We start from the raw sequence: 27,846 nt of genomic DNA on the forward strand, positions 1-27,846 counted from the left end.
TGAGGACAGGGGCTAGGTGGGCAGGACAGGGGCAGCCGCGGGGGGCTGAGGATGTGTTTTGTCCTAAGGTAGGTGAGGGAGAGGCCAGGGACTGCTGTGGGGCACAGGGGCTTCCTCAGGCTTCTGTAACCACTCCGTGAAGGATTTGCTGTGTGTTTCTGACCCATGGCCCTCTGCCCGCAGCAGCAGCATGAGGACTTGTCTGCTAAGAAGCTGCGGTTGACCAAGCCCAGCAAGTCAGCAGCGCTCCATGTGGACCTGTGCAAAGCCACCTCGCCTGCAGATGCGTTGCAGTACCTGCTCCAGTTTGCCAGGAAGCCTGTGGAAGTGGAGAGCGTGGAAGGGGTTGTCAGGATCCTGCTGGAGCATTATTACAAGGTGGTGAAGCTGGGAGCCAAGTGTGCTTCCAGGATCCTCCTTCTGGGCTTGTTTTTGGGGTGTTGGATGTGGAATTGGGAGTCACAGGGTGCTGTGTTGCTCACCCAGCTGCAAACAGTGTGAGGAGACTGAGGGACTGTGGTCCTTTACCCCAGTGGTTTCTGATCATGTTGGTCCCTTTGCTGATGGCTTCAGGAGCCTGTGACAAGGATGTGACTTTGTTATCCCTGCAGATAGTATGATTAGTTAATTTAGTGTGTGATAAGTTAATTTCAACTTAACAAGGGACAAAAGACGTGACAAGAAGTTATCCAGGCAACCTGACTGTCCAGAGCTGGCTTAACTTTGAGTCCTTCCTGACTGATGTTTCCTTACCTTGCTCTTTCTTCTAGCAGTGGAGAAACATTTTAGCTATTGCTTGTGCTGTAAGCAAAGCCCTTTTAAAATGACGCTTCTGAAAAGCTTTTCAACAAAAAGGTCTTAAAATCAGAATAACAAATAAGTAACAGAAGTAAAATATGTTTCGTGGTATCCAGATATTGATCCTTCACTTGATAAAGCAAAGCTTTAATGCAGCTGACAAAGCTGAAACGTTTCTCAGAAACACCCTTGTGCTGCTCTGTCTTTCCTCTTATACTTGAGTTTGTTTTGCTTTGAACTTGCACCAGAACTCAGCTGCTTTTCATCTCTTTCTGTACTTTGCCTGCTTTGACTCGTGTCTTGAGGCTGTTTTACATTTGGCCATTTTGATGAGAACTTATTTTGGTCACTGGATTGATTCCCACTCAAAAGATTGGACAACTTCATCTGTTTGTTCTCAGAGTTCTTCTGTTATTCCTGGTCAAATAGTGCAGCTTATTTGTGTTTGAAGTTTGTCTTGTAGCCTATATTAGAAGAGAGACTCAAATCTATACAGTCACCTTCTCAAGTGCACAACGTGTTACACAAACCAGTTTTATAAAGCAGCACAGTCCTGATAATATTTTATTTAAGGACAAAATCTTTTGAAGAACTGGTTTATTATAAACCAGTATCTCCAGAAAAAGAGGGTTGGAACTGGATGATATTAAGGTCCTTTCCAACCCAAACCATTCTATGATCCTATACTAAAACTTGCACTTGAACTGATCCTTCAGAAACCTCACCCTGAAAGCTGGAACTGCACTGGAAGTTGTGTGAGGATGTGTTTGTTTGTAATGTTGTGTTTAAGGTGATACTGCAGACTCCTGCTTATTCATGCCTTTATATGATGATAGAACAATCCCCAGACAGTCCTGTTGGCCTCTGAAATGGATCAGGAAAATAACCTGGCTTTTCCTTTCTTCTCCATTTTCCCACCCGTGGCCATGGTGATGGTGGAATCAGTAGCACAGCTGAGCAGAGAGCATGTTGCCATGTGTGTGGGAAGGCCATGGAGGCAGGGTACTGTAAGCCTTGTTGTGACGTGTCTTCAAACAGTGGCCTGAGGTGATCCTCAGGTTCCTTTCCTGACTCTTCAGAGTGGTTGGGATAAGGGATTAGAGGCAGCTTCACTTATGAGTGTGTTGGTTGTGGATGGCAATCACACCTGCAGACTCAAAGAAGAACTTCCTCTGTTTTCCTGCTGAGGAATATTAGAAGGAGGGAGGGAGAAAAATGCCTTTTAGGGTGGGAGACTGCTGGTAGCTCCATAATAACATCACAGATAGTATTTATAAGGCTATTAAAAATGCCTTTATAAGTGGTTTGAGTTGGAAGGGACCTTAAAGCGCATCCAGTTCTATCCCCCTGCCACAGGCAGGGACACCTTCCATTAGAGCAGCTTGCTCCAAGCCCCTGTGTCCAACCTGGCCTTGAACACTGCCAGGGATGGGGCAGCCACAGCTTCTCTGGGCACCCTGTGCCAGTGCCTCAGCACCCTCACAGGGAAGAACTGCCTTATGTCTAACCTGAACTTGCCCTGTTCACCTGAACACCACAATACTGTGGAAATCCATATGTCCTACCACCAAATGTAAGCAGTACAGTGACAGCAACTGTTGTTCAAGGGCATAATTTCAACCCTGTAAAGAGAAAATGCTTCTCAGCTCAGCTGAGAAAGAGATAACTGCTGTGGGTATCACATTTGTCACTTTTGGGGTGTGCGTGATGCTCAAGTCTCTCCTAAACACTGTTACAGCTTACTTATATAATTATCACTTGGACAGCTTTGCTGTTGCTTAAATGAATCATAGAATCAGGTTGAAAAAGGCCTTTAAGATCATCCAAGTCCAACCGTTACCACAGGGCTGCCAAGGCCACCACTAAACCATGTCAAAATGAGCAGATGTTTGCAGGTAACACATGTTTCTATTGGTTTATTTAGTTTTTACCTTGCTGTGTTGGATTTCTTTCATTTCTGGCTGTCAGATTGGCAAGATTCCTCCCCACCAGTAAGAGAAACAGTTGTTTTCTGTAGCCCACAGACTCTGCTCTTTATCTTTGTAGAGATCAAGAGACCAGCAGCCTCAGTTCCATCTAAAATCCTCCCACATGTTCATTAAAATAGATATTAACTTGAACAACACTGAGTTTTCTGGTGTCTTGAAAACTTGATTTATTCAAACATTACAGTTCCAAAAAGGATGAAGGTAATTTTGAGGAACTGTGAGTAAAAGAATCATTTTGAGATGTGCTGGAAGCTGCCACCTGAATGGTGTATAGAGGAGGAAGCAAACTGACAGCAAAATTCAGACCCTTGTGCTGAATTATAGATGGGTCCTGCCTGTGTGTAGTGGAAACTGGACATTAAATGTTGATTCCTTCCAGGAGAATGATGCCTCTGTAAGGCTGAAGATCGCTTCCCTGCTGGGCTTGTTGTCCAAAACTGCTGGGTTTTCTCCAGACTGCATCATGGATGATGCCATTAACACTCTTCAGAATGAGAGTAAGTCCCACTTTTTAGGTGGTGCCTGAGATCAAGGCAGATTCATCCTGTCTTTTCAGCATTTAGGACAGTGGTAAGGTCCTTTAGAGCTGAAGTGTATAGTTGGGAACTGTTGCTGAGAGTATTTATGTTCTGCTGTTGTGAATGATGACAGAAAATACTGTGTTCTGAGGAGGAGAAAAATGCTCCTCAGACCTGCCCGCAGTGTACCTTTGTTTTAAGGGAGTGCAAGCTTTGCTTTTCCATTACTGTATGAGACCTGTTGCTTCTCAAGTGCTCTGTTCTAGAGGACAGTCTTGCTTAAAGTGGAATCTTATTTGAAGAGGATGTTTTCTTTCTTACTATGCATTAGTTTATTAGTGTTGAATTTGTAATAGACAGTAAAACACAGGTTGTCTTGTTTGTGGTTTCATTACAGTTTGTTTTTATTTGCTATGTTGTATTCACAGTTTGCATGTGCTTTATGTGATGTGGTTTAATTTTAAAGTCATTTATAGAATTAAGTAATAGTTTGGGTTGTAAGAGACCTTAAAGCTCATCCAGTCCCAATCCCTTGCCATAGGCAGGGACACCTTCCACTAGAGCAGCTTGCTCCAAGCCCCTGTGTCCAACCTGGCCTGGAACACTGCCAGGGATGGGGCAGCCACAGCTTCTCTGGGCACCCTGTGCCAGCGCCTCAGCACCCTCACAGGGAAGAACTTCTGCCCTATATCTAACCTAAATCTCACTTGTAAGTGCTGGTTGGGTTGAGTGAGTTCAGCAGAGGGGCACTGAGGTGGTTGGGTGCTAGAGTAAGTGATGTGCAGGAGGGAGCTGAGCTTGTTCTGGCACTGAAAGGAGAAGTTTTCAGGAGGACCTTCCAACCCTGATGTGTGTGTGATTCTGTAGCTGGTGAGGAGCTCATTGAAAGAGATACAGAGCCTTTCACTGCTTTGTTTTGCAGAGTCTCACCAGGTCCTTGCTCAGCTGCTGGACACCCTGTTGGTGATTGGCACAAAACTCACAGAGAATCCACCAGTCAGGATGAGACTGGTTGAGGTGGCCTGCAAGGTAAGGCAGTCTCATTGGACAGGAAACCTTTATCACTGTCACAGGACAAAAGTCATGTAGTCGGTGTTTAAATTCCCAACAAACTTACAATGCTAACATTTCATTAACTGCTAGGAATCTTCCTATGATTAATTGTTACAAAGGGGTGAAAGAACAACAAGCTTCCAGTTACATCTGTTCTTTTCCATTCCACAGCATCTGACCGATTCTTCCCATGGTGTAAGGAATAAGTGTCTGCAGTTAATCGGCTGTCTTGGACCAGTGGAAAAAGGTGCTGCAAAAGAACCTGAAAGCCAGGCTGCCAAAGATGTGCAGAAGATCATAGGAGATCATTTTAATGACCAGGACCCTCGAGTTAGGACTGCAGCTATAAAAGCCATGGTAAGTGGTGCTGGTGTAGTGGAAGCGATTGCTGGAAGGTTTGGAGAATGGACAGACAATGTATTTATATGAAGCTGTGTTTTCCTGATCAATCAAAGAATGAATGGCTGTGAAGTTTAAAGAAATTATACTTAAGTCAAAATTATTATTAATGTTGACTTGATTTAACCAGACCATTCTGTGACTGCTCTGCTCTCATGAGATCCACTTGCAGCACTGTGTGCAGCTCTGGTGTCCTCAACATAAGAAGGACATGGAGCTGTTGGAGCAAGTCCAGAGGAGGCCATGAGGATGCTCAGGGGCTGGAGCACCTCCCGTATGAAGATAGGCTGAGAAAGTTGGGGCTGTTCAGCCTGGAGAAGAGAAGCTGCGTGGAGACGTCAGAGCAGCTTCCAGTATCTGAAGGGGCTACAAGGATGCTGGAGAGGGACTCTTCATCAGGGACTGTAGTGATAGGACAAGGGGTAATGGGTTCAAACTGAAACAGGGGAAGTTCAGGTTGGATGTAAGGAAGATGTTCTTTACTGTGAGGGTGCTGAGGCGCTGGCACAGGGTGCCCAGAGAAGCTGTGAGTGCTCCATCCCTGGCAGTGTTCAGGGCCAGGTTGGAGGGGACTTGGAGCAGCCTGGTCTAATGTGAGGTGTCCCTGCCCATGGCAGGAGGATTGGAATTGGATGATCTTAAGGTCCTTTCCAACCCAAACCATTCTATGAGTCTATGATTTAGAATACTTATAGGCAAGGTAATGAAATATTTTAATTATAGCAGGAATCCAGATTTTACTCAAAGCAGAAAAAACAGCAGTGAAAACTTGGTCTCTGTCACTTAAACCTACGGTTATACTTGTTTGTTTTTTTCTCTGTAGCTGCAGCTTCATGAAAGAGGATTGAAATTACAGCAGGCTATTTACAGTCAGGTAAACCTTGTATTTCTCTTTATTTTGTCCTTGTTTGCATATCCTGCTTTTTAGATTCTGTGACAATGTGCTTTGAGAGGAGGGCACTGAGCAGAGGTGTGCAGTATTTTGCACTTAAGTTGCCTATATTCCTTATTGTCCTGTGACAGTGGAAATGGAAATCTCTTTAATGTTATTGTGCTTAAATACACTAAAGCATATGCTATGATATATATTGTTGGTGGAGATGATTATGGGAAGGATAAGGCACTATGTGATTCTTAATGTCTTCTGGCAATCTCAAAGTCTTAACCCCTTGTTTATTGGAGCAAATACTTGAAGCTTGTATCTCATGTCAGTCAGGTTGCACAGCTGAAGCCTGCATCAAATTAGTTCTATTATAGACTCACATTTCATGCTTCCTACATAGTACAGACAATTCTGGAGTGTTCAGCATGTCCTGATGGACTTCAGTAGGACAAGTCTACCTGATCAAACCTGGAAATACTAGGGAGTAGAAGGGAAGACTAAATCCCCCCTGAGTTTTAATCTATCCTAACTGATTTCTGGTAAGGATCCTCATTGCACTGTGGGAAGTGAATGACAGCTCAGGTGGAGATGTTTCAGGTAGATTGGACTGTGATTCTTCTTTCAGGCCTGCAAGCTGTTGGCAGATGATTACGAGCAAGTGCGTAGTGCTGCAGTTCAGCTCATTTGGGTCCTCAGTCAACTCTACCCTGAAAGGTATGTACTGGATGCAGAGCAACTCAAGGCACTGGCAGAGTAATCGTCCTAATCCTGAGAGTCTTGTCCTGAGAGTAAGTAAGTCTTACTTACTGAATCCTGACAGTAAGTCTTAGGAGTAGCTGATGTGTACAAATTGCCAATATCTGATAAGAATGCACTGATCCAGATGAAGTTTTGGCTCCTGGTACTTGTTGCACATCTATAGGAATTCAACATAGTTGTCTCTTACTTGATGCCATCCAGCATGGTATCAGATGAGCACATTCTGGATTCACTGACTCATGTTTCTCTTTGACAGCATCGTCCCAATTCCTTCTTCGAATGAAGAAATCCGCTTGGTTGATGATGCCTTTGGCAAAATCTGTCACATGGTCAGTGATGGTTCCTGGGTTGTGAGGGTACAAGCTGCCAAGTTATTGGTAAGTTGCATTCTTTTCTTCTCCAGTTAAGAATAGTCGATCTTCTGGTACTTTAATTTCACATCTATTTGGAAATAAATGGGAGAATGTTTAATAACTATGAAGGTAAATTTCTACCAGAATTCAAAGAAAGAAAGGAGAGAGATTGAGGAAACCCAAAAGTCTCTCAGCTAGACTCTGTAGTGATTCTTCCCTTGAGAGTAGAGGATTGGGTATCCAAGCAAAAACCAAGTACTTGTCATATTTCCCTCCCCTGCTTCTCCAGCACAGGACATGTAAACCAGCTGAACTCAGGAAAGACCATATTCACTCCAGTGGGAACATAAGATGTTCTGACCATTTCAAGTGAACTCCCTTAGACTCTTGACATACAGGAATGTCAGGCATTGTGGAAAGCTGTTAGAATGAGTGGATAAGATTGGATGCTGTGTTGGGATGAGTCAGGGAACTATATGCTGTAATTTAGAATAACCCTGTTTCTTCCTTTTGGTCTCTTTAGGGTTCTATGCAACAAGTTAGTTCCCATTTCTTAGACCAGACTCTTGACAAGAAGCTCATGTCAGATCTGAGGGTACGTAAATGGGTTTGGTTTTCCTGTGTGTAGTGTACTGAAACTGCACAGCAGGTATGTGAATGTTGAGTGTGCTTGTTTAGCATGTCCTTGCCTCAGGGCTGCTGAGATTGAATTGATGATGGCAGGTTTTCTGTTAGATTAAAGTCAATGAATTGCTGGTTTTAGGTTTCATTAGCCGAGCATGTAATAAACAGCTTCAGGCTATTCAGGTTTCACAGATGAGAGGTAAACATTTGTGTTCTTCCGACCTTTGGCTAAAAGCTTTATTTATTGTGTATGGAAATGCTGCATCCTAGTTTTAGGAGCAAGCTTATGGAAACATCCTGCAAGATCCATTTCAAGAGACACTTGTTGCTAAAGGCTGATTCCTAAGAGCAAAGCTTGTCAGTAAAATTCCTTCCTAAAGCAACTTGGTCGAGGTATTATGTTCAGTTTTCCTGCCTACAAAAGAAAGATGAAGGTAGAGCTGGTAGTTTTTGTGGGCTGCTTTGTAAAGGCTGTTAAAGAAAGTGCTGCACAGCTCTCTGTACAGTGTGGGGGAAAGGAGGTGGATTAGCCAAGCATGCTGAATGAATATCACATTTTCTGCATTGCTGAACTCTGTGTAGTGTTGGTAGTCATGAAAGGATTTAATTGCAGTTGAACAAGTTGAGCTGCAAAGTGATACCGTGTTTTTGCAGATCAGTTACTGGTTATTTAACTACATGGGCCTTTGCTCTGACCCAGTTTGGCTGTTCTTATACGGGATGTCTAAGATGACATGGTCAAGTATGAGGCATCCCTGCCAATGGCAGAGGGTTGGAACTGGATGATCTTAAGGTCCTTTCCAACCCAAACCATTCTATGATTGTTAGTTAAAATATATTGGTTGTTATCCTTCTCCCAACATTAAAAGTACAAAGAGTTACTGGCAAGTAGAATTAATCATAGAAGAGAAGGTACTATTTGCTTTGCTTTGCATTTGCATGTGTCTGTCAGTGTCTAAGCCTTGAGCTACGTCTATTTTCAAGTCCAATAAAGCCATTTAACACTTTATTACTTCCAAGTTTACCATGGTTGTAACTGGCAGTCTTGTTTGGACAGAGGAAGCGCACTGCACATGAGAGAGCCAAAGAACTCTACAGCTCTGGGGAGTTTTCCAGTGGCAGAAAGTGGGGAGATGATGCCCCCAAAGAAGAAATCGATACGGGGGCTGTAAACCTGATTGAATCAGGAGCTTGTGGGGCTTTTGTTCATGGTCTGGAGGATGAGATGTATGGTAAGTGTTAAGTTACTATGGAATGACTAAGAGAGATGTGTGCTGGCTAATAGGCTTTTGGGTTTTGTTGGGATCAAAATAGATGACTTGGCTGTAGTGTTTGGTGGATTTCAAGTTGGTGGAGTTTTATTCCATTGTGAGCTCTGATATGGGCAGTTGTTTCAAAGATGCTGCAGTGTTACACAGAATTTTGGATGGAAATGGTTCATGGAGTAGCCAAAACCAAATACCTTTCTATAAACAATGAAGTTTTAGTAACATGCGTGTAAGAAGTACTTGCTTATGGTACATGGAAACCTACTAGGATTGGCTTTTTTTGTTGTTGACTTAAATTTAACTGTTGCACTTGGCTTAAATTGAGCAACATCAGTTGCTGCTGCAGTTTGGAATTGGTGTTTTCTCTGCAGGAAGGAAAGCATAGAATCAGATTGGAAAAGACCTATAAGATCATCAAGGCCAACCTTTACCCCAGCACTGCCAAGGCCACCACTAAACGGTGTCACAAATCACCACATCTGCATGACTTTTGAACACCTCCAGGGACGGTGAGGGTGGGGTCTTGCAGATGTATTTAGCAATGTTATTGATAATTCCTTTTCTTTAATGGAAATATCTACATTCTGAGGTCATATTTACCTGTTCCACACTGCTATTGTGTTTGTTTCTGTTGGTCTTCCTATGATGGACGCAGAGGCTGCCATCTCTTTCCAGCAGATTATATCTCATCTGTTCTTATAAGGGGATGAATTATGAGTGTCCAAGTGGAACACACATGTTCCTGAGCTCCTGGTTTGGCTATAGCACTGACCATGCTGATGGGCTCAGGAAAGTCTGTGTGCTACTCTTCCCAGCTCAACTTGCCTGTGGGTAAAGTGCACATGATGGTTTTTTCTATTGAGAACGGGTGGTGTTTGCAGAGACTTGAGAAAATGCTGAGCTCACAATGTTATTCCTGAATTTTCTTTTAATGTTCCAGGAAGGATGAGGCTAAATTAGAAAGTACAAACCCACCATAACAAAAATACAGCTTGTACATTGTGTTGTAAAGGTTGGGGTTTTGTTCCATGACTCTTGCAAATAAAAACATGTTTCCCTAACAGAATGGTTTGGGTTGGAAGGGACCTTAAAGCTCATTCAGTTCCACACCTTCCACTAGAGCAGCTTGCTCCAAGCCCCTGTGTCCAACCTGGCCTTGAACACTGCCAGGGATGGGGCAGCCACAGCTTCTCTGGGCACCCTGGGCCAGCGCCTCAGCACCCTCACAGGGAAGAGCTTCTGCCTAAGAGCTCATCTCAGTCTCCCCTCTGGCAGGTTAAAGCCATTCCCCTTGGCCTGTCCCTAGATCCTTTGTCCAAAGCCCCTCTCCAGGTTTCTTGTCTGGATCTCTCTCTCCACTGCAGCGCTTTTAAATCCTGCTGAGCTCTGTTCTTCCTTAGTGTGCTGCTTGAATTACTTGTTGTAACTTCAATCTCAATCAATGTGTCAGCTTCTGGAAGCAATATTGGCAAAATGGCAATACCTTGGTCTTAAAAAACCACAGCGACTCATCTGTGTGACAGCAGCTTTGTTCCTGAGCATGCAGGGGTCTTGCTGTCTTTGCATTTTTCTCTTTAATCAGCATTGTCAGGACTCGAGTATGTGCTTTAAGAACAATGGGCCTGAAAGCTACACACCAGTTTAAGTAAATATTTTCAAGATGAGCTAATTTGAATGAAAAATAGAAGTATGTTTAAAACAATAATGTTTGCAAGACATCATGTTCATCCCCTTTTATGATCCCCATGCATAAATGTGATGGAAGCCAGCGAGGATGGCTGTAGGGAAGAGAATCTCATCTCCACTTAAGCTTGCTACATTTGGGTATTCGTCAAGTTCCTGGGATGTTTTACAGCATAAATACACTCTGGACACTTTTGGATGCTTTTCTGCTTAAATTATGAGGCATATTAATAATGTGGCACCTTTTTCCTTTCTTTTGAGGCATCTGAAGTCAGGAAGCAGAGGAGTTGCATTGTGTTCAGTGCTGATACTCTGGGGCTTTTAAACAATTCATGAAGTGCTACATAAAAATGCACTGAATGCTCCAAGCAATTAAAATGCCAGGAAGAATAAAACAAGCAGACTTTAATTACCTCAATTACTTTGCTTAAGATACCAGAGTTAATGCCACATTTGCAAAACGCACTAGGAAACATGTAGTATTAATTGCTGGTAGGACACCTATTTGTCACTTCCAGGTCCCTCTTGCAGGTGCTTACGACTGCAGCAGTATTAGAGGTGAGGCTTCTGATTTGAAGATTTGCTCGTGGAAGTGTCCCCAGTGGGGTCTCTGCTTAGTCTCCATCATCAGAGAATCACAGAATGGCTTGAGTTGGAAGAGACCTTAAAGCTCATCCAGTTCCAACCCCCCTCAGGGTCATCTTCAGGATTTCCTTAGCATCTTCTATCCTTATCCCAGTCCTTGAACAATATGAGGCCTGGCTGTTGAGTGGCATGTCCTTTTAAACAGCACTTACACAATGAATTCCCTCCCTCTCTGTTGACAGAGGTTCGGATCGCTGCAGTTGAAGCCCTGTGTATGCTGGCTCAGTCCTCGCCTTCGTTTGCGGAGAAATGCCTGGATTTCTTGGTTGACATGTTTAATGATGAAATAGAGGAGGTGAGGTTGCAGTCAATACACACCATGAGGAAAATTTCCAACAACATCACGCTGAGGGAAGACCAGCTGGATACTGTGCTGGCTGTCTTGGAGGTAAGGAACTCCTAAAGAGGGAAAAAACTGTATTCGTGCCTTCTTTGGGGTGCTTCACTGTATAATGTTAATCAGCGCTTTGGAGGTGAGACTGTCCACCTTTATTGTTGGGTTTTTTTTCTCTTCTAAGAGCAAAAGGCTAAGGTAAGAATCACAGAGTGGTTTGGGTTGGAAAGGACCTTAAAGCTCATCCAGTCTCAACCCCCTGCCATAGGCAGGGACACCTTCCACTAGAGCAGCTTGCTCCAAGCCCCTGTGTCCAACCTGGCCTTGAGCACTGCCAGGGATGGGGCAGCCACAGCTTCTCTGAGCACCCTGTGCCAGCGCCTCAGCACCCTCACAGGGAAGAACTTCTGCCTTAGATGCAACCTAGATCTCCCCAGTTTCAGTTTGAACCCATCACCGGTTGTCCTATCACTCCAATACCTGATGAAGAGCCCTCTTCAGCTTCCTTGTAGCCTCCTTCAGACACTGGAAGCTGTTCTGAGGTCTCCACGCAGCTTTCTTTCTCCAAGCTCAACAGCCCAAATTTTCTCAGCCTGTCTTTGTATGGGAGGTGCTCTGGATCCAGTAGCTTGTAATCTCCAGGGCAACAGAATACTTTGAAACAGATGAATTTCAGATCAAGCTCTTCCCTTGATCACTGTGCAGCCTCACATGTGTTTCCTTCTGTGCTGGTTTGTGGTCCAGCACTCTGCACCACTTCATGTTGAATACAAGTTCATTTTCCTCTCTGCTTCCTTTGTCCGCTTTGGCTTACCTTTGCTCACCAAGCAGAGCCAAAGCTAGGCAGGAGATCTCTCTTCTGACTGTTCAGAGTTTATTAGTGTGTTCTGTGGTATAATTTGGGGTTTCCCAACCAGCATCCTCCCAGCCAGTCCTCAGCCAGGATCCAGAGGACAGCACGAGTCAGCTGCAACTCTAGCTTGATGGGGTTGATCTGGGAAGAGATTTTGGCTTTATCAACTGTGCTGCTTCCCCACAGACCTGATTTATTTGCTGAGCTGTAGCCCCTGAGGTGTGGGTGTTTGTTTCCTGCTTGTGCTGCATGGAGCAGGCAAGTTCCTGCCTCTTTTGGGCAGTCTCCCAGCCTCAGGCGTGCTGCAGATCTGCTCTTTGTGTCTTTTCACCTGCTGTTTGCTTGACCCAAGGCACCACTGGTGTGTCCCAGGAAGAAGCAAACTGATCTCTTACCAGGCTTTAACAAAGGCCGTGGAACATGATCTGAGTGAGCTTTGGGTTCCTCACGTTTTTATGTAGGTCATTTATGTTTGTTCCAGCTGGGGACCTGTGCATCAAGGTATAATAATGTCCCAGTTAGACTGGGGTCTGTCTTAAGCTTCTGTGCTGGCTGTGATAAATCATACCTGTGTTATGGTTTACATTATCATTGTTATTAGCAGGTATTGGCATACCTGAAGTGTGAGAGTTAACGTTTGAATGGCTTTGTCTGAAAGGTGTTTTCCTTCTGTAAAATCCATCTTCCAGCACCAAAATAAAGGATGTGGAAAAATGGCATTAATTTTAGTGCCTAAATTTCTTCTAGCAGTGTAAAGATGGAACAGTTGGGCCTGGGGGTAGCTCCTGTTTTCACACCACTGCTTTAAATTCACCTATGTAACTACTATTTCCTCTTTGCTTTTCTGACCAGGTTTTAGATCTTGCTTTCCCTTTGCCCTTGATCTCAGTTGCTGTTGAGTTTTGCTCCTCTCTGTCCCTTCATAGTCTTGTGCCTCCCTTCTCTCTGTTCTCCCCTTCCAGTGTTCTGTGCCACTCACCTGGAGTCCTTTATGTCCATAGTCATTTAATTGTAGTCCTTGCAGTCCCTCTTCTCTTTTGGTCATAGTCTGCCTCCCACCACCACTAGAATAAGGAATGGGCCCTGCTGACCTTTCCTCCTTGTGTGTGTTGGTGTCATTTAAGAGCTTCTACAAGAGGTCTTCTCTTTCTTCTTTTGTGTCAGACAATGATGAATGAGCTGTTGATACTAGCAAAGTACAACTTAAAACCACCCTTGAAACCCATCCAGTTCTTGTAGCCTATCAACTTTTCACATCCTACCCAGCAGAGCCACACAAATGCAGATAGCAAGGGAGTGTAATGCACTGATAGGGAATGGCAAGGTGGGTTTTGGCAGAAGGAATGTCATTAAGCTGGAGTTCAGCCACAGGGCTTCTAAAAATACTACTTGGAGCTTGAACAAGCTCTTCTGTGCAACGTCTCCCTGGCCTGAAAAATAAGATGGGCACAGTGTGACTTTAAAAGTGGTATCTTAGGGATCTGTGTGATCACAGAAAGGCTCCTGACCAAAGTTACAGGTGTGGGGTTTGGGGATTGGTTTGTTTTGTTTATTGTCCATCTATAAACCCATCGTTAAGTCAAGTTCTTTATCCTATAGATGATCACTGTTAAGCTAGCTGCACAGCCACTGATGTGTCCTCAATGCTTACTTAAACCCTCTGGAAGCTGATGACTGGGTTAAAGGCTTGTGGAACTTCAACCTGTTTAAAGCTGGAACTGAGCTTCACATGTTAAATGATAAAAGGTTTCTCCAGAGACAATAAAACAGTCTTTGGTGTGTTTCCTTAGAATCCCAGAATGGTTTGTGTTGGAAGGGACCTTAAAGCTCATCCAGGTCCAACCCCCTGCCATGGGCACCTTCCACTAGAGCAGGTTGCTTGAAAACTCCCCTTCAGGAGCCTTCTCTTCTCCAGGCTGCCCCAGCCCAGCTCTCTCAGCCTGGCTCCAGAGCAGAGCTGCTCCAGCCCTCGCAGCATCTCCATGGCCTCCTCTGGCCTCGCTCCAACAGCTCCACGTCCCTCTTGTGCTGCTGCCCCAGAGCTGGATCAGGACTGCAGGGGGGGTCTCCCCAGAGCACAGCAGAGGGGCAGGATCCCCTCCCTGAGCTGCTGCTCACGCTCTGGGGGTGCACCCAGCACACGGGGGGGTTCTGGGCTCAAGCGCACACTGAAGCCGGGTCATGGGGAGCTTCTCCTCACCCAACACCCCAAGTCCTTCTCCTCAGGCTGCTCCATCCAGTCTTCCCCCTGCCTGTTTTTTGCTGAGTTACCCACCACCTTCTTTTTCTGTTACTGCCTATTCCTAAGGGTACAACATCACCCAAACCAAACAGTGATTCTTATTCTGGTCAAGAAAGTCAGTAGTAAAGCAGTGCCCATTCATTCCAGTCAATGAAGTACAGTGTGGATGAGACCAACAGGAGACCTTGCAGCAGTTGCTGAGTTTGGGCTTAGCGGTGATAACTAGAAACGTGTGGTGTTCTTCAGATGCCTCTCAATCATGCAAGGAGCAGGAGCTGCTGTCTCTAAAGGAAACGTGTCTGCAGGCACATCTCATCACTCAAAGGTGTCTGGGTTGGGATTTGTTTGGGTTTTTCAGGATTCTTCAAGGGATATTCGGGAAGCACTTCATGAACTGTTATGTTGCACCAATGTCTCGACTAAAGAAGGCATCCATCTGGCACTGGTGGAGCTGCTGAAAAACCTGACCAAGTATCCCACCGACAGAGAATCCATATGGAAGTGAGTGTGTTCAGTGTCCTTCTTTTCCTGTTCTTAGTAATCAAGGGCTTAGGCAAATACTGAGCTAGCCAAGGAGGTAACAGATATTGCAGATGAATAGTCCTCTTATAGTCCCGGCAAAATGAATTCAACCCTCAGTTTAAAACCTCATCACTTCTATGCAACTCGTGTTTTGTGCTTACTTGACACTGCATTAAATAGCAATATTTACCAGGAGCTGGTTATATCCCTTGGGACAAATGGACGGGTTGTGGCATTGTGCTGTTGGAGGGACTTTTTCTCTCTGAGGTTGCTTAATAGGAGCAACAAAGGAAGTGATGCTCCAGCACACATGGTTTGAGATGGAATTCTTGGGTATTATTGGAAACACTTATTTTAGCCTGCTTTGTCTTCCAGTGTACTCTGACATCGGTTTTGGAGTTTGGGGGTTTATTTGGGTGGGTTTTCACCTCTTCCCTTATTTCTGATGAATAAAACACACTCATTTGTCAGTGTTAGTCTGAAAGCTTTTCTTTGGTTGTAGAGCTCCAGGTATTAAGCATTTCTGGACAGTTTCAATAAACCATTTTATTACTGCTTGCTTTTTCAAGCTGTCCCCTCATTTTTCCTGGATCCTATCAAACACCAATGCACATACTCAGCTGTGAAGAGACAGGCTTGGACAGTAGGATTTTAATGCTGAAAGCGCTGCTGCAGCATAATGATGCTCTAAAATGTTGTATTTTGCCATGTACATGTTAACTAAGAGATACTTTGATCTGTGTGTTTCCAGGTGCTTGAAGTTCCTGGGGAGCAGGCATCCCACTTTGGTGCTTCCCTTAGTCCCAGAGCTGCTGAGCACACATCCATTCTTTGACACTCCAGAACCAGACATGGATGACCCAGCCTGTATCTTTTTCATTAAGCCAGTTGATCATTTAGCCTGTAACAGATTGAATTCATACATTCCTGATGTTCACATTTAGGTGATTTCCAATTGTAGCAGACAATCCTGTTGCTGTTTCTGAATCCCTTTGCCACTTAAGTCTTATTACTCAGCAAGTGACGGAATAACTGATGTCTGGAACCATCTTCATCAATCCCAGTGTGGTATAAAATGGACCTTCTTCTTCATGCTGGGATGAATAGCGTGTTTATCAGGCAATTTGTCAAGGTTGAGGCTTTGCAGATGAGTCCTTTGATGTGCAAACTGGTTTGCATTAGTTTTGAAAATGCTTTAGCTCTTAAATAAGAGTGGGTTTCCTTTTCTGCTTTCTTTATAGGTAAAACTTGTGCTGTCCTCACTGTTGTGCAGTGTGTAGAGCAGCACCACCTCTTAGTACAGCAGTGGCCAAGTCCCCATCATGCTGCGAATTCATAATCTTTTTGACATAATGCAAAATCAGAACTCCTCCTATTAACATTAGCTCTTGTCATGCTTTAGATTACAAACTGTTATTGTTATACCATTATCCTTAACAATAGGAGATGCCTTGGAAATGCAAAATGCCATTTTTTCCCCATTGTTCATTCCCTTTGCTTCCCTCTGTGCCATTGCAGAATGCGATGTGATTTCTGATGCATGCTGAGGCATGATCAACTGCAACAAGTCTCTCCCTCTGTGAGTCTCCTCCTTGTTTCTCTCACCAGACACAAGCTACCAGCTCCAAACTCTGTGCAGATTCAACAAATACCTTGTGAGAAGTGAAAAGGGCTGCAATTGGGTGGAGAGAAAGGTTAAGCTGATGACTGAGTGATATGAGTCAGTTTGTCCTGAGTTGGGAATTCAAGGAACATTGTGGTGGGGGGAAGCTGTCGTTTAGCTCAGTGCACCTTTCTGCCCTGAATAAAGGAGTGTAATAGCAGAGAATGTTCTGGAGGTGAATTGGCCTCCAATAAGACTATGTCTTATGGAGATGTGTTACATGAAGGCAGGCCTGGGAGCCAGAAACTACAAGTTAGACCTGGATGGTGTTTTTCCAGTGTAACCTGTTAATGGAAAATGTGGTTTTCTTTGATACAAAGCACTCAGGAAACTTGAATCAGGTTTGTTCAATAGCTTGTTTGGAGAAGATTTTGGGTAAAGAGCAGACATTGGTTTGTCAAGTGGAAACCATTGTGCTTGGCAGCCCATGGGTGCAGAAGGTTTTAAAGGAGAAGAGAGATAAGGGTTCAGTCCCTTCTTGGGCTGAACGTACTTCTTCCTCATGCATGCAGTGCCCAGATGATCACAAGATGTGTATTGGGATCCTTTCACACTCTCCTGATAGAGATCTTACAATTGAGGTCAACCATGTTGCGGGCAACTGCCTTTGGTTAACTGAGTGAAGCTTTCAGTTGCTCACTGTATTTCTCAGGCTCTCAGACTGTGAAAATGTTTTCCTATTCCAGAGTCGTTTTCCCATGCTTGATTCTTTGGTTTGGTTTATGTCTGTGTAAGACGGATGGGATTTGGGGCAGCAGAGGAAATGCAGCTGTTTTCATAGAATCATAGAATCCCAGACTGGTTTGGGTTGGAAGGGACCTTAAAGCTCGCCCAGTTCCAACCCTTGCCACAGGCAGGGACACCTTCCACTAGAGCAGCTTGCTCCAAGCCCCTGTGTCCAACCTGGCCTTGAACACTGCCAGGGATGGGGCAGCCACAGCTTCTCTGGGCACCCTGGGCCAGCGCCTCAGCACCCTCACAGGGAAGAGCTTCTGCCTAAGAGCTCATCTCAGTCTCCCCTCGGGCAGGTTAAAGCCATTCCCCTTGGCCTGTCCCTACAGGCCCTTGTCCAAAGCCCCTCTCCAGCTTTCCTGCAGCCCCTTTAGGCACTGGAGCTGCTCTCAGGTCTCCCCTTCAGGAGCCTTCTCTTCTCCAGGCTGCCCCAGCCCAGCTCTCTCAGCCTGGCTCCAGAGCAGAGCTGCTCCAGCCCTCACAGCAGCTCCACGTCCCTCTTGTGCTGCTGCCCCAGAGCTGGATCCAGGACTGGGGAGGGGGTGTGTGTGTCTCAATTTCCAAAGGCAAATATTCAGTTTTAGATGGTGTTTGGGTACCACACTGGTAAGCACAGAGTGAGCTTTGAGGAAGAGTGAAACTCACCTGGTGAGCCTGTTCTGCAGTTGTGCTTCCTGGCTTCTGTCCTTTGTGTTGCCTCTGAGCTATCCCACATCAGCACTAACGTCCTTTTTCCAGTATGGCCCATCCTGTAATGTTTGTGCTTTGTCCTTGGTTTTCATCCACTCAGACACTTGCCTCTGGGTTTTGCATTCCCAAGCTGTAAAGAATGAGCAAATCATTCCCAAGCAAATCTCAAGCAGAAAACAAGGGTTGTTGAGTTATTGTTTTAACTTGCCATCCCCAAGGAGCTGCTCTTCATAGCACCATAAAATGCTTTGGGGTTTTGGGTTTCTTGCTGTCGGTTTGTTTTCTTTAACACTCCATTTCAATAGACATTGCTGTTCTGGTTCTGATTTTCAATGCTGCTAAAAGTTGCCCAACGATGCCTGCCCTGTTCTCTGATCACACGTTCAGACATTATGCCTATCTGCGGGACAGCCTCTCTCATCTGGTCCCTGCCTTAAGAGTAAGTTGAACCACTTTGGTTTGGTTTATTCATAACCTCTGTTATGACTGTTGCTGGTATCTTCCATGTGTGTCATAGAATCCCAGACTGGTTTGGGTTGGAAAGGACCTTAAAGCTCCTCCAGTTCCAACCCCTGCCATGGGCAGGGACACCTTCCACTAGAGCAGCTTGCTCCAAGCCCCTGTGTCCAACCTGGCCTTGAACACTGCCAGGGATGGGGCAGCCACAGCTTCTCTGGGCACCCTGGGCCAGCGCCTCAGCACCCTCACAGGGAAGAGCTTCTGCCTTATCTCCTATCTGAACTTCACTTGTTTTAGTTGAACCCATCACCCCTTGTCCTATCACTACAGTCCCTGATGAAGAGTTCCTCTCCAGCATCCTTGTAGCCCACTTCAGACACTGGAAGCTGCTCTGAGGTCCCCACGCAGTTTCTATTCTCCAGGCTGAAGAGCCCCAATGTTCTCAGCCTGTCTTCATACAGGAGGTGCTCCAGCCCCTGCTCATCCTCACAAATGAGATGTGTTCCCTTCTGCTTTAAAGTATGTTTTTCCTTCATGGAAGTACAGGTGGGACTGAAGCTGGTTTTAAGTCTTATTGCAGCTCCTAAAATAAATGGCAGTTTGTGTGGTCTTGGGCTTCCCTTGACTTCTCAGTGTCAGAGTTACTAGATGAGGAAGATGTTTCCCTCAAACAGCTGTCGAAGTTTAACCTGAAGCTCTCCAGCTGCAAGTGGATTACACATGGGGAATACTAACTAAGGTGCAGGCTCTAAAGCCTTCATGCAGACTTCGGGTTTGAGAAATGAACTGGAGCTCACAGTTGCAAGTTGTTAAATAATGTGACAGCATTTTGCAATGTTGTTCCCTCATAGAATCATGGAATCACGGGTTCCCAGGTTGCAAAGAACCTCAGGGATCATCTGGTCCAACCTTTCTTGGCAAAGCATGGCCTAGACTAGATGCCCAGAACCCTGTCCAGCCCAGTCTTAACAGTGTCTAATGATGGGGAGTCACTACTTCTCTGTTGAGCTTATTCCAATGGCTGATTGTTCTCAATGGGAAAAATTTCCCTTTTGTGTCCATCTGGAATCTCCCCAGGAACAACCTGTGCCCAGCACCATCTTTTCTGCTTGTGTTGGGCTTTTGTCCCTAGTTATCCTGTGTTTGCATGTGTTTTTGTTCTTGTTCAGTTGCCAGGCAGGAAGCTGGTGTCCTCCCCTGTCTCTCCCAGCATTACACCCCATGAAGATCCTTCCCAGCAGTTCTTACATCAGAGCCTGGAGAGGGTTTACAACCTTCAGCACCTCGACCCACAGGGCATTCAGGAGCTGCTGGAATTCACCATCCGGTAAGGCTGGAAGCTCACCTGTGTATGGAGACTTGTTCAGGATTCCCAATTTCTCTGAGGCAGCTGCTTTACTTCTGAGTGTCATGGTTGTCATTTGCCACTGAGCACTTAACCTGAGCCTTCCTCTGGACAGCATCATGACAACACAGCATTCATGGCCTGTGTAAGATAGAACTGATGGTCTCAGGTCTGGCTCTCCCTCGCTGAACAATCAATGTGCATTTTGGGGGGACATCATTTTGGAGCATGGTAAGAGGAAGAAGAAGGCTCTTGTTGGACTGTTGCTGTGGTAAAATACGCTGTAAGCTTTTCTGGTTGATGGGTGACAGTTTGTGTGCCATTCCTAGGGCTCTGTCCCTGTAGGAGTCCTTCATTTTGATTGTAATTGTAATGTACATGAACAAAGGGGTTTGGTTTTGGGGAGGGGAGAGACGTTGTCCCCTTCACTCTTCCATTTTCCATGTGGCCTTTCATTCAGCAGGAGAGGACCTGCTTCTGGTGCTTTGTGAGGTTCTTCATTACCACTTACAGAGGACTTTGTCATTCTCCATCAGTTTGAAGATCAGTGATTTTCCTGGAACAGACAATGTTCCCGTGTGTTGCTCGCTGCTGTTATGTCATTAGAGTGGGCGGTGTGGCTTCAGAAGGTGGATTTCATGCTGCCTCTTCCATTTCATCTCTAGACTGATTCAGACAAACAAAACACTTGAAAAGGCTCCTTTTGATACAGTTCCCCTGGTTGCAAAGAGGAGAAGAGCTTTATTTTCAGGGGTAGAAAAACAATTTAAATCCTTTGTTTGGAATATGGCATTCCAAAGAGCTTTGTTCTTTTTCATTCCCTCCCAAACAGCTGCCTCTTCTGTACGTGTAGCTGCGAATTGCTTTCACACCCACCTGCAGTGTAGAATAAACAGTTCCTCCTCACTCAAAACCTGTGAGCACTACCTGGTTTTCTCTTCAGCTGTTTTGAAGCTGAAACAACCTAAAACACAACCTCAAAGCATTCAATGCACTAAATGCTTAGAACAGGTCATCTCTTGGCAAAGCATCCTGAGTCTCACAGGCATGATGGAGATCTGGAAGCCGCACAGACTGTGCGAATCATGTTGGAGATGGCTCATGTGTAACTTACACGCACTAAAGGACAGTGATGCTTTGGAGCTGATGGAAATCATTGCTTTGGCTTTTTTCCTGCTGGGATCACCACCCATGACCCAGCTTAAGAGAAAGGAGGATTTAAGACCAAACCTAAGTGTTAAAGGTTATTTTGCAGAGGGCAAGAGTTTCCTGCTCCAACAATTGGAAAGGGATAGAAGCAGCTCACAGCAGTGGATTCTGTGGTGGGACATCCCTCCTCCTTTATCGTTAGTGTCATGGAGCTGGGATCTACTTGGGACCACACTGAAGGCTGACACTCATCCCCCAGGCTCTGAAGCTGTAAGGCAGCCTTCTGAGCATATCACTCCTTGTGCTTTAGTTTCTTCATCCACACAACAGGATCTTTTTTGTCTTGCAGGGATGTTGAAATCTGCCTGAGATTTGTAAGGAAATAGAATTGGTGGAATTGGGAATAGCAGAAAACTGAGAAACGGACTATCTGCCTGGCTGTTAGCTGAGAGGTGACATCCCTGCTGGTGTGTTGTAATGCATTAAGTAGGACATGGGAAGTAAGCACCCAGGAGTCTCCTCTTCCCTCTGGGATGGAGTCACTGTGTAAGGCTCAGGCTGGCTTTGCTACCGTTACATTGAAGGAAGGCACCAATCCTCTCTGCTGAGAAGAGGTTTCCTTTAGCTGCAGATTATAATCTCATAACTCGCTTTGAATGTCTCTGCACACAGGAGCTTTCTGGTTTGGCAGAGCCAAAGCTTCAGAATTGCATCAGAAATGCAAGGATAAATCTAAAACAAGGAAAAGGAAAGAGTCATTTGAAGAAAAATAACATTCTTTTTAATAATACAGTAGGAAATGTGGAAGGAGAGTGACAGTTTTAGTACACTTGGGATCAAAGTGAAATGTAGAGTTGAATCCACCTCATCCAACCTGTTTTCAGCTCTGTGACAACAAATGAGTTTTGTTGTCTTAGAATCATAGAATCACAGAATAGTTTGGGTTGGAAAGGACCTTAAGATCATCCAGTTCCAATCCCCCTGCCATGGGCAGGGACACCTCACATTAGACCAGGCTGCTCCAAGTCCCCTCCAACCTGGCCCTGAACACTGCCAGGGATGGAGCACTCACAGCTTCCCTGGGCAACCCATTCCAGTGCCTCACCACCCTCACAGTAAAAAACTTCTTCCTTAGATCCAATCTAAACTTCCCCTGTTTCAGTTTGAACCCGTTACCCCTTGTCCTGTCACTGCAGTCCCTAATGAAGAGTCCCTCCCCAGCATCCTTGTAGCCTCCTTCAGACACTGGAAGCTGCTCTGAGGTCTCCACGCAGCTTCTCTTCTCCAGGCTGAACAGCCCCAACTTTCTCAGCCTGTCTCCATACAGGAGGTGCTCCAGTCCCTGCTCATCCTCGTGGCCTCCTCTGGACTTGTTCCAACAGCTCCATGTCCTTCTTATGTTGAGGACACCAGAACTGCACACAATGCTCCAAGTGTGGTCTCAAATACACGCTTTTGAGTTTAAAACGTGTCTAAGGGTAGAGAACTGAAGCCTTTTGCATTCCATTACCTGTCATTTTTCGTTCAATCAGGTTAAAAGCTACTTCTGATTCACAGGAGATGCTTACACCCCATAACACACGACAGCAAGTTGGAGAGATACCGTTATGTTGGGATGCAGCTTGGTTTAAAAGGCAGCTGTACTTCAGATTCAGTTGGTTGGGTGAGCCTGACACATTCCAAACACTTTATCCCAGCCCACATAAGGAGATGTGCCAGCAGAGTAACACAAATGGGTCATTAGCTGCTGTACAAGTCTGGAGTGCTTTAAGTTCAAGCTGGAACCACTGTGCTGTATGGTTCCCATAGGGCTGTCAGTAATGTGGGTTGACAGTGACACACCATTGCCGTGCTGGTGTCAAGGAAGAAAGGACAGGCCAAGGCCCAAGGTGCAAACTGTGTTGTACTGAGGGTTTTGCTGCTGTTTCTGGTGCTTATTCTGAGGATAAAAGCAGGGTGCAGAAATAGCCTCATAGTTGCTGCATTCTGAGTGCATTTAGGTTAATGTACTTGCTGTCTTAATGGCTTTTCTTTCTTTCTTTTCCACATGCTTCAGTGATCTTCAGAGGCTTGGAGAGCTGCAGTCAGAGCTGGCAGGGATGGCAGACTTCACTGCGACTTATCTTCAGTGTCAGCTCCTCCTCATCAAGGTCTGGCTTTGCCTGGGGTTTGTTGGGCTGCTCTTTGAAAATGCCCTCATCACAGTGGTGCTCTTCCATGTGGTGCTGAAAACTGATGGATGGTGAAAGAGCAGGTTCCTGGAGTTCATCCCGATTCCCTCCTCTGGCACGTCATTTATGCAGTAACTTTGCCAGTTACAGAACCACAGAATGGTTTGGATTGGCAGGGACACCTTCCACTAGAGCAGCTTGCTCCAAGCCCCTGTGTCCAACCTGGCCTGGAACACTGCCAGGGATGGGGCAGCCACAGCTTCTCTGGGCACCCTGTGCCAGCGCCTCAGCACCCTCACAGGGAAGAGCTTCTGCCTTACATCCAACCTTATATTTAGCTATTGTATAGGTATCTCTGTGTATGTACAGATCATATAAACATAGATCAACATAAAAAGGACATGGAACTGTTGGAACAAGTCCAGAGGAGGCCACGAGGATGATCAGGGGCTGGAGCAGCTCCTGTATGGAGCCAGGCTGAGAAAGTTGGGGCTGTTGAGCCTGGAGAAGAGAAGGCTGCGTGGAGACCTCAGAGCAGCTTCCAGTGTCTGAAGGGGGCTACAAGGATGCTGGAGAGGGACTCTTCATCAGGGACTGTAGTGACAGGACAAGGGGTAACGGGTTCAAACTGAAACAGGGGAAGTTTAGATTGGATCTAAGGAAGAAGTTTTTTACTGTGAGGGTGGTGAGGCACTGGAATGGGTTGCCCAGGGAAGCTGTGAATTCTCCATCCCTGGTGGTGTTCAAGGCCAGGTTGGACAGAGCCTTGGGTGCCATGGTTTAGTGTGAGGTGTCCCTGCCCATGGCAGGGGGGTTGGAACTGGATGATCTTAAGGTCCTTTGCAACCCAAACCATTCTATGATTCTAAGTGAAGCAAAAAATCAGCTCCTGTTTACAGCAGGAATATATAATTTGGAGGCCTTGGTTCCCTGTGTTATACTTAAAAGCAGAAAATGAGTATTTCACTCTTTTTTAAGCAACCTGCTGGTGTAGACCAAAGAGACAGAGCATCTTCCCTGCTCCCAAGCCCATCCACCGCAATGTTAGAATATTCAATCTGAGCTTGGTATTTACCATCAGTTCTTGGTGTTTCTTCTGCAGGCCCTGCAGGAGAAGCTGTGGAACGTGGCAGCTCCTCTGTACCTGAAGCAGAACGCGTTGGCATCTGCTGCAGCAAAGCAGGTGAGGTGGAAGCAGCTGGGTCTGGGGGTGCTCACGCTCTGGGGGTGCACCCAGCACACGGGGGGGCTCTGGGCTCAAGCACTCACTGAAGCCGGGTCATGGGGAGCTTCTCCTCACCCAGCACCCCAAGTCCTTCTCCTCAGGCTGCTCCATGTGGTCTCCCCCAGGCTGTGTTTGAGCTGGGATTGCCCTGACCCAGGGGCAGGACCTTGTTGAACTCCATGAGGTTCACATGGTCCCACCTCTCCAGCCTGTCCCTGTCCCTCTGGCTCCCATCCCTTCCTCCATCGTGTTGACCGCACCACACAGCTCAGTGCCATCACAAACCTGCTGTGTGCAGGAGTTTAACAGAGCCTGATGGTTTCTTACCCGTGTGCTGCCCCTTTGACAGATCTTGGAAGAAACATACAAGATGGAGTTCATGTACAGCGGGGTGGAAAGCAGACAAGTGGTCATCATTCACCACATGAGGCTGCAGGCAAAGGCCTTACAGTTGATAGTGACTGCACGGACCACCAGAGGGTAAGGATGACCTGGGGAAAGGGTCCTCATTTAAACTTTGGTTAAAACCCAGCAAGGGTAAACTGGGCACATAAAACATCACAACATGCCAGTTAACCATTAGCTAAAAGAGTTCAGAGCTTTCTTCTGCCTTTATATCTACAATAGAAATACTATTTCAATAAGTACTATAAATACTCATAATGCCCGATAGTGTAGTAGATGACAAATATATGAGGAAGTTGTGTTTTGGGGGTTGAGTTCTCTTCCTTCTGAACATAAAAATAGGTTAAAAATGTTGTAGAGTTGATATTTGGGATGTATTTAAGTCATGTATTAAAGGATGCACTAATGTTGGCTTCATTAAGTTAAGTTTTAGCAAGTTTTGGAGGCTTCATGTGGCTCATTTTAGCTGCTGAGGTCAATGAATGGGTTTGGGTGGGTTAGAATTAGGAGGAATTAGAGCAAAGTGGGTTAATGTCCTAATTCCTTCAGTTTCAAGTTCGATGCCATCAGTTTACTGTGTTGCCATAGGGCTCTGTTATGTATTTGCCTTTTAACCTCTTGGTTTATAGGCAGAAAGTCAATACTTTTCTAACAGTGGCTTTGGGAACTTACTTAGTGTCTTATGCAGGTGACTGTGGGCAGGGGATATGCATGTGGGGAGGGAGATGGCAACTTGTTCTCTTCTCTCATGGGGACCACTCTTCTGGCCTCCAGATTGTAAGTTCTTAGGAGCTTGAGCTGGATTCCAGCACACCAAAATGTGCCCCAGAGCCCCTTTTCTTTGGTTAAAACTAAGGCAAGGAATGTTCTCCCCATTACAGAGTGGAGCCCCTATTTGGGATGTGTGAGAAGTTCCTGCAAGAAGTGGATTCCTTTCAGAGGTGAGAAATGTCATTGCTGCTTCATTGTAGGTTACGGAGTTCCCCCCACCATTGTCACTGGGGCATATCCCATTTGGTTTTCGTCTCTTTGCATCTCACTTCCCCTTTGCTGTCCTACCTTGGGGACTGCTATCATGAGGTAGTGATTAAGCAAGAAGGAAACTCCCTTTTAAACGTGGGATCAATGGAAGAGCTTTCTTTGGAAGGAATATCCCTTTTCTTTATCACAGTTTCTAAATTGTAAATGAGAGTGAATGAACCATCAACATGCTCAGGGTGGGAGTCGTCTCGCCCAGACATTGATGTTGAATGGCCGCTACTTCTGAAGTGCTCACTCAGCTCTCCTCTCACTGGAAAGGTGCTTCTTTGATTGTATTCCTAATCGAGATGGCTAAAATAGGCCAAATAGGGATGCCCAGTGTTTCTCCATTGACTTGGAGGGGAATTGGATAGCTAACCTGGAGATGCAGGTATGCAGAGTTGCCTGAGCAGAATTCCATCTCTAGTTCTGATTCAATTCCTGTTTATTCATGATCTGCTTTGCAGTTGTAGCTGGTTAAGGCATGAAAGAAGGGAACCAAATCTACCCATTCCCTAATGCTCAGCACACTGAGTAGCTGGTGAACAGAACTGCTCATTTGCTTTGTGTCTCTTCCTTGCACCGAGCTGCAGGATCACCAGAATTCATCCCTGTTTCTCAGGAAATCCCACAGGCAGTGATGAGTTCCACAATCTGGATAATAGAATGGTTTGGATTGGAAAGGACCTTAAAATCTTCTATTGGGGCTGTTCAGCCTGGAGAAGAGAAGCTGCGTGGGGACCTCAGGGCAGCTTCCAGTGTCTGAAAGGGGCCTATAAGGATGCTGGAGAGGGACTCTTCATCAGGGACTGGAGTGATAGGACAAGGGGTGATGGGTTCAAACTGAAACAGGGGAAGTTCAGGTTGGATACAAGGCAGAAGCTCTTCCCTGTGAGGGTGCTGAGGCGCTGGCCCAGGGTGCCCAGAGAAGCTGTGGTTGCCCCATCCCTGGCAGTGTTCAAGGCCAGGTTGGACACAGGGGCTTGGAGCAAGCTGCTCTAGTGGAAGGTGTCCCTGCCCGTGGCCGGGGTTGGAACTGGATGAGCTTTGGGTTGGAAGGGACCTTAAAGCACTCCATGATTCTATAAGTAGCTTGGCTGGAAATAACCATTTTGTCACGTTGAATAACATAATGTGTTTAATGAGTAATGCTGAAGGAAGTGTTTGGTTTTCATTTATTCTGAACGCAGATGTTTCATCTCTGAGCTCCCACACATGCAGGGCAGTTTTGTAGATAAACTGCTGGACTTAATGCCCAGGCTTGTGACATCCAAACCTTCAGAAGTGGTCAAGATTCTTCAGACAACGCTGCGACAAAGTACCTTCCTCCACCTTCCTCTTCCAGAGCAGGTCAGAGCAACATGGAGGATTAAATGCATTATCCTTGTGGACTGTCTGATTACTTCATAATACACCATGAAGGTTTTAGAGTTCAGGTTCTTGGTCAGTCTATCTACAAAGGCTTTCTTCTTCTTACTTACCATCGCCAGGGCTATTGCTAAATATATAGAGGACTTCATTCCTGGCAGTATCTAAAAGAATCCAAAGTTCATAGAATCCTAGAATGGTTTGGGTTGGAAAGGACCTTAAGATCATCCAGTTCCAACCCACAACTTCTCCATGAAGAACAGCAGTGATTGTGTTTTCTTCTCTTCCCTCCTCCCTTCACCTCCTTATTTTTGTCAACCCCTTTCCTCCCAACAGCTCCACCGAGCTACTGCGAACATCATCGAGCCCACGGGTGAATCTGACAACCCCCTGAGGTTTACCTCGGGGCTGGTGGTGGCTCTGGATGTTGATGCAACTCTGGAACATGTGCAGGATCCCCAAGGAACTGTTAAAGTTCAGGTAAGCAGTTGCTTGACATAGATCCAAACATGACTGTGCCTTAAGGGCACTTTGATGTCAATACTTCTACATTTACTGATATTATATGATATCATGTATTATTATATGTTACTGATATATTATTACTGATATATTATTACTGATATATTATTACTGATATATTATTACTGATATATTATTACTGATATATTATTACTGATATATTATTACTGATATT

General features: G+C 45.5%; 1 protein-coding gene across 8 annotated transcripts in view; it reads left to right on the forward strand.

The window, feature by feature from the left end:
* The window catches only part of INTS4 (integrator complex subunit 4), a 32,499-nt gene that overhangs the window by 626 nt on the left and 4,027 nt on the right, over positions 1-27,846 (forward strand). For 4 of the 8 annotated variants that reach the window (XM_080613151.1, XM_080613150.1, XM_080613149.1 and 1 more), the window contains exons 2-21: positions 184-378; positions 3,166-3,283; positions 4,227-4,333; positions 4,529-4,714; positions 5,580-5,630; positions 6,265-6,353; positions 6,655-6,775; positions 7,275-7,346; positions 8,433-8,607; positions 11,154-11,359; positions 14,759-14,901; positions 15,674-15,789; positions 18,313-18,446; positions 19,636-19,793; positions 23,017-23,110; positions 24,234-24,314; positions 24,706-24,836; positions 25,643-25,702; positions 26,972-27,131; positions 27,486-27,629. In XM_080613151.1, coding sequence (XP_080469277.1) covers positions 184-378; positions 3,166-3,283; positions 4,227-4,333; positions 4,529-4,714; positions 5,580-5,630; positions 6,265-6,353; positions 6,655-6,775; positions 7,275-7,346; positions 8,433-8,607; positions 11,154-11,359; positions 14,759-14,901; positions 15,674-15,789; positions 18,313-18,446; positions 19,636-19,793; positions 23,017-23,110; positions 24,234-24,314; positions 24,706-24,836; positions 25,643-25,702; positions 26,972-27,131; positions 27,486-27,629 — 2,541 coding nt within the window. Of the gene's footprint in view, positions 1-183; positions 379-3,165; positions 3,284-4,226; positions 4,334-4,528; positions 4,715-5,579; positions 5,631-6,264; positions 6,354-6,654; positions 6,776-7,274; positions 7,347-8,432; positions 8,608-11,153; positions 11,360-14,758; positions 14,902-15,673; positions 15,790-18,312; positions 18,447-19,635; positions 19,794-23,016; positions 23,111-24,233; positions 24,315-24,705; positions 24,837-25,642; positions 25,703-26,971; positions 27,132-27,485; positions 27,630-27,846 lie in introns of those variants that run through there. The other 4 variants (XM_080613152.1, XM_080613154.1, XM_080613156.1 and 1 more) reach the window with 3 other exon arrangements.

Source organism: Psittacula echo (genome assembly GCF_963264785.1).
Source record: "Psittacula echo genome assembly, chromosome: 3".
Lineage (NCBI taxonomy): Eukaryota > Metazoa > Chordata > Aves > Psittaciformes > Psittacidae > Psittacula > Psittacula echo.